At 41.9% G+C, this 14,765-nt stretch overlaps 1 protein-coding gene across 2 annotated transcripts in view; it reads right to left on the reverse strand.

The window, feature by feature from the left end:
* slc8a3 (solute carrier family 8 member 3) overlaps positions 1 to 14,765 on the reverse strand; it is a 145,654-nt gene that overhangs the window by 129,905 nt on the left and 984 nt on the right. Inside the window, exons 2-3 of one of the 2 annotated variants that reach the window (XM_041266491.1) lie at positions 14,032 to 14,083; positions 8,857 to 10,714 (exon numbers count right to left, since the gene is read on the reverse strand). In XM_041266491.1, coding sequence (XP_041122425.1) covers positions 8,857 to 10,631 — 1,775 coding nt within the window. In that variant the 5' untranslated portion in view covers positions 10,632 to 10,714; positions 14,032 to 14,083. The remainder of the gene's footprint in view (positions 1 to 8,856; positions 10,715 to 14,031; positions 14,084 to 14,765) is intronic. The other variant, XM_041266490.1, reaches the window with a different exon arrangement.

The following is a 14,765-nucleotide window of genomic DNA, read 5'->3' on the forward strand; positions in this document are numbered from 1 at the left end:
AGAGTGAGTGAATGCAGGGGGTATTATCATTCAGTCCAATAGGAATTTCAAATATAACACTGGAGGAAATATTGGGAACTAAGAAGAATTATTGGGAGATTTATAAGAATTGTTTATCAGATTAATTAACATCTGGGATAGAATAGCAATTTGAAGCAATCATGCAGGAATAGCAATTCTTACTATAGTCCTGTAGGTGGCAGTAATTAACCAAATGGGTTTACAAATAGCCATGAACATAAATAAGAAGCCCCACCCACTACAGGGCGGCGTTTACACGGAGAGACAGAAGGAACTGGCATTTCGACAGAGAAAGGGAAACGTTAGTATGTGGTAATCATCTATACAGTAATGCTATTCGACAGGATTTATAAAAGCAGCCTATTACATTTCCATTGCTGAAGTGTTTAATTTATCTCACCTGATAGATTCCATAAACAATGAACTATCCCGTCCCTGGGAAAATCCTTCAGATATTGACTTGTTTTCGCCAAACAGGTCAATAATAAACTGAGATAAATAGCCAATCTCAATCAGCAGTCCACCCAGTTTATGGTCTTTTCATTTTGGAGAATTCTCTCCTAGTACCAGAAACCATATTTTTACACTTCTTTTTAATTCCTGTTTACCTCTGGATTAATAGAGAGAGTTCACAGCTTTAGTGATCATTTCCCAGGTTTGATTTTTCTCCTCAACAGTTACCGAATTGTTAATTTTACTGTTAAGCAGTGTCAGGTTTTTTGACACTTCATTTAATATAGTAAGCTTCTCAGTTTCAGAAAATTCTTTTATCCCATCATCCATGATGGTAAAAATCAATCTAATAGTAATATTAATGATGTTTAAAATTTAAATCAATTGAATAGTAAACAGTATCAAATAGTAACCTATTTTGAATTCAGAAAGAAAATAACTGAAAAATGATTATATTACTTACTGCTGTTTCTACTGGGGAAAAAAATATGAAATTATATGAAATATGAAATATGAATTTGTGTTCGTAGCCATTATTCCTCACTTTATCAAGTCCAGCTTCAAATCTGCAAAGGTTAAGTCCTTGATATTGCAACCGTTTCTCAAGCCAGACTTACCCTAGCCCGACTTGACACAAAAGTCAGACTTGTAAGTCCAGCTTGAAGTCAGATTTCAAGACTGACGTTATTACAGCCGGCCCCTTGCTGTCCACTCTCAAGAGCAGACAGCTGTTACACTAAAGCACTGTTGTCCATTCTAGAGCTGTTACAATAAAGCACTGTTGTCCACTCTACAGCTGTTACAACAAAGCACTGCTGTCCACTCTAGAGTTGTTATACTAAGCACTGCTGTCCACTCTAGAGCTGTTACACTAAAGCACTGCTGTCCACTCTAGAGCTTACACTAAATCACTGTTGCCCACTCTAGAGCTGTTACACTAAAACACTGCTGTCCACTCTTGAGAGCAGAGAGCTGTTACAATAAAGCACTGCTGTCCACTCTAGAGCTGTTACAATAAAGTACTGCTGTCCACTCTAGAGAGCTGTTACTCTAAACAACTGCGGCCCACTCTGCAGCTCCAAGACACCAGTGGAACCAACTGAACATGCAGTGCCTCTAGGTTAGAGCTGCAACAAAGGGTACATTTTGACCTTCGAAGGTTCGGAACACATTACCGAAGGAAGATTCAAACATACTGCATAATTTATTGGTAACGTCACCATAGCTACTTGTTTATATTTGATTGAAAATCCTATTATTTTACAAGTAATCCATCACATGCACATTTTCCACCTGTACGCATGCGTGGTTTCGATTGTGTGGATTTCAATGCTGATATATAGGTGAAGCAGGCGTCTGGCAATTGTGCCTAGAGAACGGTCTGTGCTGCTCTTGATCTTTGCTGTTTTCAGCTTGTCGTATCCGTGAAGCACAGTGTTTCTGCATTTTTTAGAAGTGTAAATGCTCTGGTAAACGTAAATAGTCATCATACTTTGACAGTTTTTGTTTATTACCGTGGCTGCGTTTTATTAACAGCACTAGCGGCTGGTTGAATATGTGTTCAGTGTTTGATACATTTCTTACTTGCAAAATAAAAACGAGAGAAAACACAAAAGTCAAAAAGTGCAAAGCAACATAGTTATACAGAGCCCCTTTGGATCATTTTTAGTTAGTAATTAATTCTAGTTTTTTCTTGAGGTTAATGTTTTTGAAATTGTAAACATTTTAAATGGCACATACAATTATGCTGAGGGGGGAAGTAAATAGTAACCTGACAAACATTTACAGTGCAGACTATTTTGTATTATTTATAATTACTTTTCCCAATAGAAAGCAAAAGATTCCTAAATGCTACCTTTTAATTCTTTAATTCCAAGTTTTAAGTATGCAGCAGTGTGTCAGTCCCAGACTTAAGTAAAATTATATATTACATAAATGGGAGAAAAAAGCAATGTGTTAAGCAGATTATTCTGCCTTTATTGCAACTGTGGTACCATTCATTGAGCGGAAACTGTAAAGGGTACTTTAGCTGAAACTTCCCGACAGAAGGGGTACAGTTTCAAAAAAAGGTTGAAGTTTGAGGGATGGGAGGAGCACAAAGGCTCATCCAAAAACGTAGTGAAGCAGGTGCTCCTACTTAGAGATCATCTGGATTTGGGCCATCGTTTGACCCAGGACAACCTCAAATCGGCTCAGCACTGGCAACAGCAGCATTACAATAAAAATGCATTAATTCAAACCTCTCGACCAGGAGACAAGGTAATGCTGCTACTTCTCTCCTCAATCAAAACTATGTGCTAAATGGCAGGGGCCATATGAAGTGATTCGGGCTATAGGAAAGGTGAATTATGAAATTAGCCCGATCGCCGTAATGAACGTGAAATTTATCATACAAATTTATTAAAGAGGTCTTATTAATAGCCCCAGGTAATATAGAGGATGATTTAGGCCCCTGTCCAGAGACCCCTAGCACTAAAATCATTTCGATGGGGGAACAATTGATTCCAGATCAGCAACGGGAGCTGCATAAGCTTATTGAGGAGTTCAGCGATGGTTTTTCTGACGTGCCCGGCAGGACTAACTTGGTTGAATATGACATTGTCTCACTCCCAGGACTCACTGTACGAGAGAGACCTTACCGGATTCCAGAAGGTCGACAAAGTGGCGTTCACAAAGAGATATGGGACATGTGCGACCTTGGGGTGATTGAGCCTTCCAGGAGTGAGTGGTGCAGTCCAATTGATATAGTGGCCAAGAAGGACGGCACCAACCGCTGCTGTGTGGACTTCCGGATGGTAAACGCTATTGCCAAGTTCGATTCCTACCCTATGCCTCGGGTCAACGAACTTCTAGATAGACTGGGAAAGGCAAAGTTTATCTCTACTCTGGACATGACAAAGGGATACTGGCAGATCCTCTTAACCCACAGTTCTAGAGAGAAAACCACATTTTCAACACCAGAAGGGCTGTTTCACTCCAAAACCATGCCGTTTGGGCAACATGGTGCGCTAGCTGCCTTTCAGAGACTGATGGACCAGGTTTTATGCCCACATCATGAATATGCAGCAGCATATATTGATGATGTGGTGATTTACAGCTCCACCTGGTGAGAGCATTTGGCTAGGATTATAGCCGTCCTTCAGTCTCTAAGGGTAGCCCGGCTGACAGCTAACTTGAAAAAATTTACTTGCCAAATCAGAGACTCAATATTTGGGATTTTATAAGGGGAATGGAAGGGTGTAACCTATTGTCATTAAAATCCAGGCTTTGGTAGATGCGGCGATCCCCAACCAAGACTCAGGTGAGGTCACTACTGGGATTAGCCGGTTATTACCGCCGCTTTATCCCCAAGTATGCCACAGTGGTTAACCCTTTAGTTGACCTCACCAAAAAGAGTGAACCAAATTTAACTAAATGGTCAGGAGAATGTGAAGGGGTGTTTGACACTGTTAAGCGAAGGCTCTGCCAGGCCCACACTCTCATCACACCAGATTTCACCAAGAGATTCATCCTCCACACCGATGCATCGGATGTGGATTTGGGTGCGGTCTTGTCCCAAAACATTGACGGAGTAGAACACCCGATATTGTATATCAGTAAAAAGAAGCTCCCTCGGGAGAGTAACTACTCTGTAGTTGAAAAGGAGTGTTTGGATCTTGTCACAGACCACGCCCCACTCAAGTGGTTAAGCACAATGAAGGATAGCAATGCACAGATAAATTGGTGGTATATGGGAAAGACCAGATTATTTTTTTTGCAGATTATTTTTTCCGGGGGGGAGGTAGATTCAGCCGAGTGTTCCTTCACCTCCACTCAGAGTGTTGGGGTATGTGACAGAAATACAATGATTCTTGGTTGCAGATCTCCCTCCCGACCTTTGAGGGCGCTAAGCAACGAGAACAGAATTATTTTTTAGATGCTGGTCTGACAGTTCTTTCCCAGGGTCGGGAAGTCGGCCAGTCTGGAAGAAGGAGACACTCTGTTGTAAGATCGCATTGACCCGGAAGGGAAACGGCGTGGCTGCTGCAGATCGGAGAGGCGGTTGCACTCATTTACCAAAGGGTCGTGTGACAGCAGGGGACGGAGAATCGTAATCTGTTCCTTTGCTCAGGTTACGAGAAATAACCCGGAAGGACCTGTGCAGTATTGCGAGTGTTTGTTTTGTCTTGTCTATAACTGTTGCTTGTTGTATATTAATAGACGGCTAACATGTTCCGGAGCCATCGCTAAGGGCCAGCACAAAACCCGGAACAGCACTGCACTATTGTCACACATTAAACTGTATCACCCACCACGAGCACTACAGCACTCACCCAGGACTGGTGACCGTGTTTGTACATTGTGGGAGGGATATTGTGCTTATTGTTTGGGACTGCAAACCCGTTATTTACCCAATGCACTACACATTGCTGTGTATTGCTGGGGGATCACTGTTTGGACCTGGATTGTGTAAATAAAGTACTTTTCTAACTGGATTATAAATCTCTGTCTGTTCATTATGCACTGTATCACTCCAGCACCTGTACACAATCAACCACTAGATACATTATCAGCTAATTCTCTCATCCTTTCACCTCTGGAGGCCTGGGTTTGAATCCAGAACAAAATAGTTCTATATAGCTCAGAGCAAAGCTCAGCAGGGGTACGGTTAACTGGGACGCATGTCTGTAAACAGTGGTCTGTATGTACACATGAAAAAGCCAATTGACAGCAATTGACATCTGTCTATTAGTTCTTGTTAAAACTTCTGAGATAGAAAATGTAGAAGAGAGAGAGAAGGGTCTGATTCATAATGCTTGTCTGATGTCAGAAGATACTTTGTGAGTAAGCTTCAACTGGTCTGCTTATGCTCTGTGGTGTACAGCAGACTCCATTGACAGAGTTCATTATTAGAAGCTGGCTCCTGCCTGAAGGCCGTCGTTTCTTTTATTAGTATTTTTTTTGCCTTTTGAAGCTCTTGATAAATAAAATTGCACCTCCAGCTTTGAAGCATATCTATCTGACTCCTACACTCCTTGCTGCCCTTCTTTAGATGTACAGCTGTGAAGCGAGGCAGGGCTGAGGAGCACAGTTGTGAGGGGAGGGCAGGAATGAGGTGCACAGCTGTGAGGGGAGGCAGGGCTGAGGAGCTCAGGTGCACAGCTGTGAGAGGAGGCACTGCTGAGGAGCACAGTTGTGAGGGGAGGCAGGGCTGAGGTACATGGCTCTGAGGGGAGGCAGGACTGAGGAGCTGAGGTGCACAGCTGTGAGGGGAGGCAGGGCTGAGGAGCTGAGGTGCACAGCTATGAAGGGAGACAGGGCTCAGGAGCTGAGATGCACAGTTGTGAGGGGAGGCAAGGGTGTGAGGGGAGGCAGGGCTGAGGTGCACAGCTGCGAGGAGAGGCAGGGCTGAGGAGCTGAGGTGCACATCTGTAAGGAGGCAGGGCTGAGGAGCAGTGAAGGGAGGTAAGGCTGAGGAGCTGTGAGAAGTAATGTACCGCGGTATATCAATCCCTACAGTATATCATGATACCAAAATCCCACAATACCTAATATCAGGGTAAAATAAAAATATATAAGTATCATGATTTTTCAATACAAAACTCTGTCATTGTGTGCTTTAAAAACAAATTGAACTAAGCTCACTCGTTTCTGTTTTGCAGAAGTGACCACCTACCCTGTGATGGCTACGGGTTCAGCATGAAAGCAATAAAAACCTCTTACAGTTTATTATAGCAGCCAGTGTGGTTGTCTTTTGTCTAACTTTCTTTGCAAGATTTTTAACAACCAAACGAGCATGATATGACGAATGGCCTCCTCTCGCTCAAAAAATGAGAATATGGGTGTTAAAAAATAGTTTAGTGTTAAAGACAACACACTTCTAACATAATCCCATTATTCAGGTGTTTAGAGCTTTTAGTTGGTTGGTAGTCTACCGTACAAGTGACAAAACATGGCAAATTAAGAAGCACTGAAATCTGCCGTTCTGAATGGCTGACAAGAACAATTTGCCAGTAAATAAAATACATTTTAAAAATGCTTTTAATTATAAGCTTGATTTTCCTTTTATTATTTCTAGCATATAACTATACTGTTACCACCTCACCAGAAGTTTAAAAAATGGCAAATGAAGAAGAGCTTTGTGTGATATGTGAGATGAATGAAAATATATATATATATATAAAAAACCACAGGAACAACACAGCAGCTCTTGAGCCTTTTGTTAAAAGCCCTTCATTTTACAATGCCATTTCCACCAGTGGTGCTGGAACAATTTTTAAAGTGGGGGTGCTGAAAGCCATTGAACAAAACTGTAACCCCTGTATAAGATGGAAGCCATGCAAAGCCAGTTCCCTTGATTTCCATGTTTGTTTTATTTCCAGTGTTTAAAGTCAAATTTCAGTTTTCGTTTGTTTGTTCAGCTACAATAAGGCAGAAGTGAACCTCATGTTATTACTTTATGAAAATGTATCGATGGCTGCTGTTTACTGTGAAGAAATGGCAATGGCAAGGAATTGAAAAAAATAAAATGAGGTGTCAACTTTATGTACTATTTATTTGGGGAATAAACAAAAGAGCGTTTAACTTGAACTGCTATTGTTTTGTAAAGTAAGGCCACACAACATATTCTTTACTCCTGGGATATTTTTCTACCCTAACGTATTGCTGTAAAATACAGACACATGCCCATAGGCCATGCCCCCCTGCCCCTGCTGCTATGCTGTCGTTGCCTGCGTTCTGATTACTTTTTGAAAACGCGATCAAATATCCAAACAAATATTTAAATTACGAGCAAATATCCGAACATGAAAGTCCCATGTTTGTCCATGCACTAGTTGTATGTAGTGTTAATAATAGTGCATTATTAATCCTGAAATTCAAAAACAAGTGTTGCACAATCCTTATAGTTTGAGTTGTGAAGATTGCAGCAGCTGTTTAAAATCCAGCAAAAATGCAAGGTTGCAACACAAGTTAAAAAGCACTTTCTTTTTTACCCATTGAATAACACATCTGTGGAGCAATCTACCAATCTGCCCAGTCTTCTACAGGCCAAACAGTAGCATGTTCTCAACGTTTCCTCTGTTCTCATGTTCTTTGGAGATTGTTTTAAATATGTGCGCTGCCTCTTTAAGGGTATGTGGTAGGCTGACTTTTACCGCAACTACAAGTAACTTGGCGGGAGCTGTTAATCGCAGTCAAATCGCAGAAAGTGGGCAGCATGTTACTGAGATCACTATCTGCTTTAATATGTATTTGCATATCCCTAGTTGGTATGGACAAGCTGGGAAAGAGGCAAAGTAATGTCTTGTTGTATTTGATTGTGCAATGCTTTGCAATGATCCTGTCAGAAAAAAAAGTAGTATAAAATATATAAAAATATAAAATGTATAAAATCAATTTAAACACCAAACTCTAATAACAGCCCCCCAACACGGAGCTTCAGAATATTCTAATCCCTCAACTAAAGTCCACTATTCCCACTAGTGCATCAAAAACAGGCCCCTGTAGGAGATATGGGGTTTACAGCACGGTGACTATTGACAAGATAGACACTAATGGATAGGAGCTATGAATCAACAAAACCAGAAGAGTGCATCTTACCTGCTGACAAACTCAAAGTGCTTTCCTGAGACACATACTTGAAATCCAGCCAGATCTCTGGATATACCTGCCTACACACATTCATACAGTACTGAAATATGATCAAGGCAGACAAATCTGGTCTATTAATAGGAATCAGTGTGTGAGCCTCATTCAGCTCTGCAGGTTATTCTAGTCTACATTTGGCTACTGTGATGGGTAAAACAAAACAATTAAACTTGGAAACGTTTCCTGGCCAGCAGAACTGCATAATACAACACAACTACCAAGTCCATATTGTACAACACTGAGACAGACCTAGACAAGGCTTTATAATGACCAGTCCTAGAAATGACACTGAACTACTGTTTATCTCTGTAACTTTGAAATCATGTAAGGTTCTGGGTTATACAATAAAATATCATTCTCTTGCGACAGTCATTCCAATTCCTGAGACTGCTGTCTGGAGAATGGATTCAAAATGATTCCCCTTTCTGAAGCACTTGCGTATAATTATTAATCACCTGTGAAATAAATTACTTTAAAAAAAAAAAAAAAAAAACAGGGAAACCCTGGAGGGCAGGGAACAAGCGGGTTAGGGAGGAGGGATGGATAGGAAACTGCATTGGTCTTGACTCTGGCCACCCATTTAAGAGAGTCAAAGGAGTATCTGTAAAGAAAAGGAATTCTGAAATGTTTAAACACCATGGAGGAGAGAAGTCCAGCAAAGGTACATGCACCAGCATACAGGTTAGCACATCAGTCCATCTATTCTATTCCCACACCCTGCCATCCCTACCCCGAGTAAAAAGTGTCACCTACCAGGTCTCGTCATTCCTGAACTCCAGCTCTCCATAGGTGTCCTCGAAATCCTCACCTCCACCCTTGGCCAGCCCTTCCAGGGTGCGGTAGGGGACGATGACAGTGCCTCGGGCCCCTGAGGTCCTCAGCACCTTGACATCCATCACGCCAACACTCTCGCTAACATGCAACGCCTCGCACTCGAAGGTAAAGATGCCGGCGTGGTCGTCATCCAGGATGGTGACCGTGGCGACAGACGGGGTGCCCAGGATAGCTTTTGGGAAGGGCAGACTGTTTCCGGACTGCAACTCATCTGTTTCCAGCACCCGGACATTGTTGATCCGCACAAAGAAGTGCTCATCTTCCTCAAATATATCATCATCAATGATCCCGATGCTTATCTCCTTGTGCGTCTCGCCTGATTTAAAGACCGTCGTCCCCTCGGTGAACTCGTAGTCAGCCCCTGCGTTGGCCGAGCCGTCCTCTGTCTTGTAATCCACGTAAAGCGTCTTGGAGATGTCACCACCCTTGCGCACGATGGTAAGCATAGCCGCGCCGCAATTCTCCAGGCACTGGTAGGTGCACGGGTCAAAGTAGACCCTGGAACAAAATTCCTCAGGCTCTTCAATCCTCACCTCTTGGACACTGTTGCTTTTCTTGGCCTGGTCGGCCGCATGTTTCTTTAGGATGTTGCCTGCACCTGTCATCATCCGTGTGGCCTGGATACGGTAGAAAGCCCTGCTCTTCTGCTGGTGGGAAAGGGCATAATAGTTGGCCATCTCCACTAACTGATCCATCTCCTTCTCTGGGTGCTTCTGCTTGAGATCCTTAAGGATGCGGATCATGTCCCGACGAGATTCATCCACCTCCTTCCCATCCATAAGGCCTATGAGGTTACCTGCTCCACCGTCCAGGAAGTGTGAGTTGACCATCTTTCCGTCCATCTCAATCCCTTTAGACCGCTCACCTTCTGTCTCAATGATGACCCCTCGCCCTTTGTCTGTCCGGTACTTCTTGTGCATGAACTTATAGAACAGCAGGCGCTTGTCAGCCACCCAGGCCAGAATCACGCAGATGGGGAAAAAGGCCAGGGTCAGCAGGCCTTCCCAAATCTGCACCACGTTGGGAGAGAAGACAGCAAGGATCATGTAGAGCCAGATGTAGGCGAAGATGCTCCAGGCCGCGGTCACAAAGAAGACACGCAGGTGCTTGATCTTACGGGTCTCTCCCTGTGGGATAACGGAGACACAGATAGCGATGATTACGAACATGTTAAAGGCAGCACTCCCCACGATGGTGGAGGGTCCGAGATCTCCAGCCTTGAAGCCATGACCGCAAACCTCTATTACGGAGAGCAGGATCTCGGGGGCTGAAGAGCCCAGAGCCATGAGGGTGAGATTGGAGACTGTCTCATTCCAGACGCGGATGGTGGTGCTGGTAGTCTCACCATTTGGCCTCTTAATGACGATTTCTTTCTCCAGTGAGGTGATGACCTCAATAGCTGCCATGAAGCGATCAGCAATGATGGAGACTCCCAAAAACATGTAGATCATGGCCACGAAGTAAACAATGACCCGGGCTATTTTGTCACCCAGGGAAGGGTCCTCTGGGTACCAGATGGGCAGGATGATGCCCTCTTTGCACACGTAGTTGCCCCCGCATGTTGCGTTTTGGTTGGTGGAGCTCTCGGTTCCTGTAGAATCAGCCTCTGCATGTAGGAACACCAATGCTACAGTGACTAGGCCCAACCAGAGGAAGGCGTACGTCCCTGGCTGCACTAGCTTTGCCCACGCCATCCACACGCCTGTGTCTAGAGAGTCTTTGTCTCTCTACAATCGGGTCTCCAGAACTGTGCTGTCTTCACCCACACACACTCCTCCTGCAAACCAAACACAAACAAGTAGTTTAACACCTTTCAACCAAACAAGAGAAGAAAAGGACCCCATAGAGTTACCAGCCGCTTTGCAAAGCCTGTGTTAAATACCAGCAGATGCAGAGGCCACCTGTTTTGACAGACTAGTTGTCTGCAGAACGGTCAGTATAACTTTGCATTGGTTTAACATTACATACTCAGCACTGCTTTGACATCAATTCCTACTCTGTAGTCAGCAGCTAAGTGATGCAGGAGCTTTTCATTTAGTAAATCTCAAAATGACGTTAATTTAAGGTCAGGCCCTGTGTACAGTTTACTAGAGCCCAGTACTGTTATGTATATCCCCTCGTTAATTTGCTACCCTCAATATTTCACAATAATATAATGAGGGTGCAATTTTACTATGCATTAGCAATGTGATTTAAAGCAGTTAACTGGAATGCAGGCCTCTGAATGAGTTGCACCAGAGCACATTTAAAGAATCCAGTGGTTAAAGAAACTGGCTTATAACCAGTTCAGATTCCAGCTCAACCACTGACTCATTGTGTGACCTGAGCAAGTCACTTCACCTCCTTGTGCTCTGTGTTTCGGGTGAGACGTTCCTTTAAGTCACTCTGTAGCTGATGCATTGTTCACACGCCCTAGTGTCGTATCTTGTAAAACGCTTTGTGATGGTGGTCCACCATGAAAGGCGCTATATAAAGATTATTATTATTATTATTATTATTATTATTATTATTATTATTATTATTATTATTATTTTCCATTTCTAGGAATGCAGAATGACTGGGGTGGGGCTTTTATATAATATATTGGTATCTCAGAATAGACAACTGTCTCTTATTTAAATATATCCAAAAAATACATTAAAAAAATCCATCCCATATTATCGATTTAATGCAGGATGGCTGTGCTGAGCATCTTCACAGTGACTGCCAAAGCTGGTACCACTGGTATAATTTGTCAGTCACCATTGCAGACACATGTTTGGGGTAAAATCTCAAATGGCTTGATCATTAAAATATTTCTGTATATTTCATGAGGATAAGATTAGCTATTCAGGGGATACCAAAAGTAAGTGTGTTTAGAATGTAAGGGGGTACTCCGCCCCTGTGCAGTTCATTATTTTGTATTTGTTTTGTTGTATTGTTGTTATTATTATTATTTATTGTATTGACACTGTAGCCATGTTTTGTTATTGTTTTGTTTCTGGAAGAGGCGAGATTAGGCAGCTCGTCCTCTGCCAGCGTGTAATAAAAAAAACCTTGTGTAGAAGGTGACCATCTCCCAAATTAAGTGATTATTTTGTTGCTAACCGGGAGATAGTCACCTGCATAAAAGCCTGCAGCTCTCTGCAGTCTGGGTGGGTGTTCTAGAAGAGAGAACAACTGGCAACTGCTCAGCCTAACGTTTGGTCTGTTTTGTTCTGTGCTCAAGAGTTGTTTTTGTTTAAAACTTGAATTTCACTCTGTGAGCAGTATTTTGTTTTCCTTCCTGCTTCTGGCCTGATGTCACCACAAAGCCATCCGTCACAGGCTGGAACATATTTAATCATTTATTTTATTTAATTCTCCAAACTTAAAAAAATAAGCTTTTAAATAACTTAAATTAAGTTGAAACTTGTAATTGGGCCCAGCATCCCTGCCCAATTTTACAAGTACAGCTGGTAGTGAACCTGCGAAATGATATTCATCCTTAAAGTTAGTGCATTCTGAAACAGGAGTGGATGAAACGGTGCAGGCCTAGGTCAGGGTACTGGTCCTCATCCCACTCTAATCAACCCTCAGGAACACCAAGTACAGTTTTGATGAGTGTACATCCAACCCAAAGAAATAACACTGCCCAGATCAAGCAGAAATCTAATTAAACAAGCAACCCCTGGAGCTGACACTAGGGGGACTGTATTTACACCCCTCTGCAACTGTGGTTACTGGGAGGTACTTTATGTAAAAATCTCTTTAGAAAATCACAAATCCCTAAAGTGGTCATTTTTCAAACCACAATAACCTTCAGAAATTCAGAAACAGACCCTGTGATTGAATAGTGATTGACATTTCTTTAAGAAAAGGTCAGTAAGTATTGTAAGTTGCGTTCTGATCAGAAACTATTGCAAAGAACCCACAGACACGTGGCACAGCATATTAACTGTACATATAAGCTCTGCAACTATGTTGTTTTCTTTTATTTCTGAGTAGATTCAAAACCTAAAAAAGTAGATGAATGGACAGATACTGTAGAAAACGTTATAAATATACAGTACAGTAGGCTACAATACAAAATAACGAAATGTTGTGGCAGGTAGCAAACAATGCAATCCTGTGAAGCAGACCCGTAATGAAGGGTCATGTCAATGAAGCATGACTTAACAATGCAGCACTGCTATGCAAAGTACAACAACAGATGCAATTACTGTGTGTGTGTGGTGTGTGTGTGTGTGTGTGTGGTGTGTGTGTGTGTGTGTGTGTGTGTGTGTGTGTGTGTGTGTGTGTGTGTGTGTGTGTGTTACGATACAAACAGAATCTGGCACATCTTAAGTTTTACCGTAACTGTCAACATTTACCAAGGAAGTCTTAAGATTTGTCAATATTCTGACTTTTCCCGTAACTATAATTCCATATATAATGCATATAAACTTACATGATAATTTAATAATGAAAGAAAATAATGCTTTAAATGATGCTTTACAAACTTAACAAATACATAATGTATTTCAGAAAGGTATTTGTCGTAAAAGTCTTCCTTTTTTATGTATTTTTTCATTCAGGTTTTTTTATTATTATTATTATTATTATTATTATTATTATTATTATTATTATTATTATTATTATTTTCTTAACATTTTCTAACCTCCTACAGTTGCTAACATTCGCAGAACAGTACTGTATCTGCCAGAATACGGCTCACGTTAAAACGAGACGTCTTTGGGGATAAACAAACTGTACAGTCAACTCGGTCTTGCTTTCTGATAAAGCAGGCTGCCTGATAATAAAAAAAATTATGTGGATGCATTTTAGTGCAATATAAAATATTGAAAATATCCCTAACGGCACTATAATGTGCATTTCTTTTGCATAACATATGGTATTCTCTTTAATCCAGTATAGGATTGCAGTATAGGATCGAGTGTAATGGAGGAGTGGTCTCACGCTGCCGTCAGTCACAGAGCGGGACACCCAGCAAAACGACGTCTCAATCATTCCCTATTTTGGGAAGGGGCATGCAGAGATGAGGCTATATTTGAACCCTGTAAACTGGAACTCAGCACTTGTAGAAGCACAGCAGCTGTTTTGAATTAATCATAAATGGATGCGAGTTTTCTTTACCTTCTCCCTCCAACTCGCTACACCAGTCCGCCGCTGTAATCGCCCTCCTTTCCTGTAAAGGGAAACCCAGGAATAAATCCGGGTTTTTCCATCAATTTTTCAGTTTTGCGGAGGAAATGAAAATAAATCCATCCAAATTGTTTTTGCGCTCTCCCCACACACCTGATGGTGAAATTTCAGAAGAGTGGATAGTGGTGAATTGTTATTGCTAAAACATGCGTAATTAGTACAACCTTCACTCATACAAAATACATGGTAATACGTACGTGTGGTGAAATAAAATGCGCAAAAGAAGGCTGTGTGTGTGCAGGGCAGAGGAACTACTGAAGCGACAGAAATTCGATGTTTCATCTTTACGGGACACTGTTTTTGTGGTTCACGTTTACGTTTGACTGCACTGCAAATCATCTTAATCCCTGGAGATTCGAGGGAACACAACTCTACCCCCGTCAGTCTGAAATGCATTATGTAAACCGATAATTTTTATTTTAATGTTTTATTTATCTGTTTAATCAATAAACTCGTCCAGTCTAGTGGGACACCATACATGCACCGCTACAGACGGGCCTTTGCTTTTTGTGAAATTAAAAACACAGAAAAGACAAATATTTGATCTGTTTAAGAGTTTGTAAACAGTGGGCTCTTGAAAATAGAACCCCCCTTCCGTGCCCCCCCTCCCCGTCCCCAGTTCAACCTGACCACTTAAAACATCATTCTGAAACGCAAACGAAGGA

This window comes from Polyodon spathula, chromosome 12, assembly GCF_017654505.1.
Source record: "Polyodon spathula isolate WHYD16114869_AA chromosome 12, ASM1765450v1, whole genome shotgun sequence".
Taxonomy (NCBI): Eukaryota; Metazoa; Chordata; class Actinopteri; order Acipenseriformes; family Polyodontidae; genus Polyodon; species Polyodon spathula.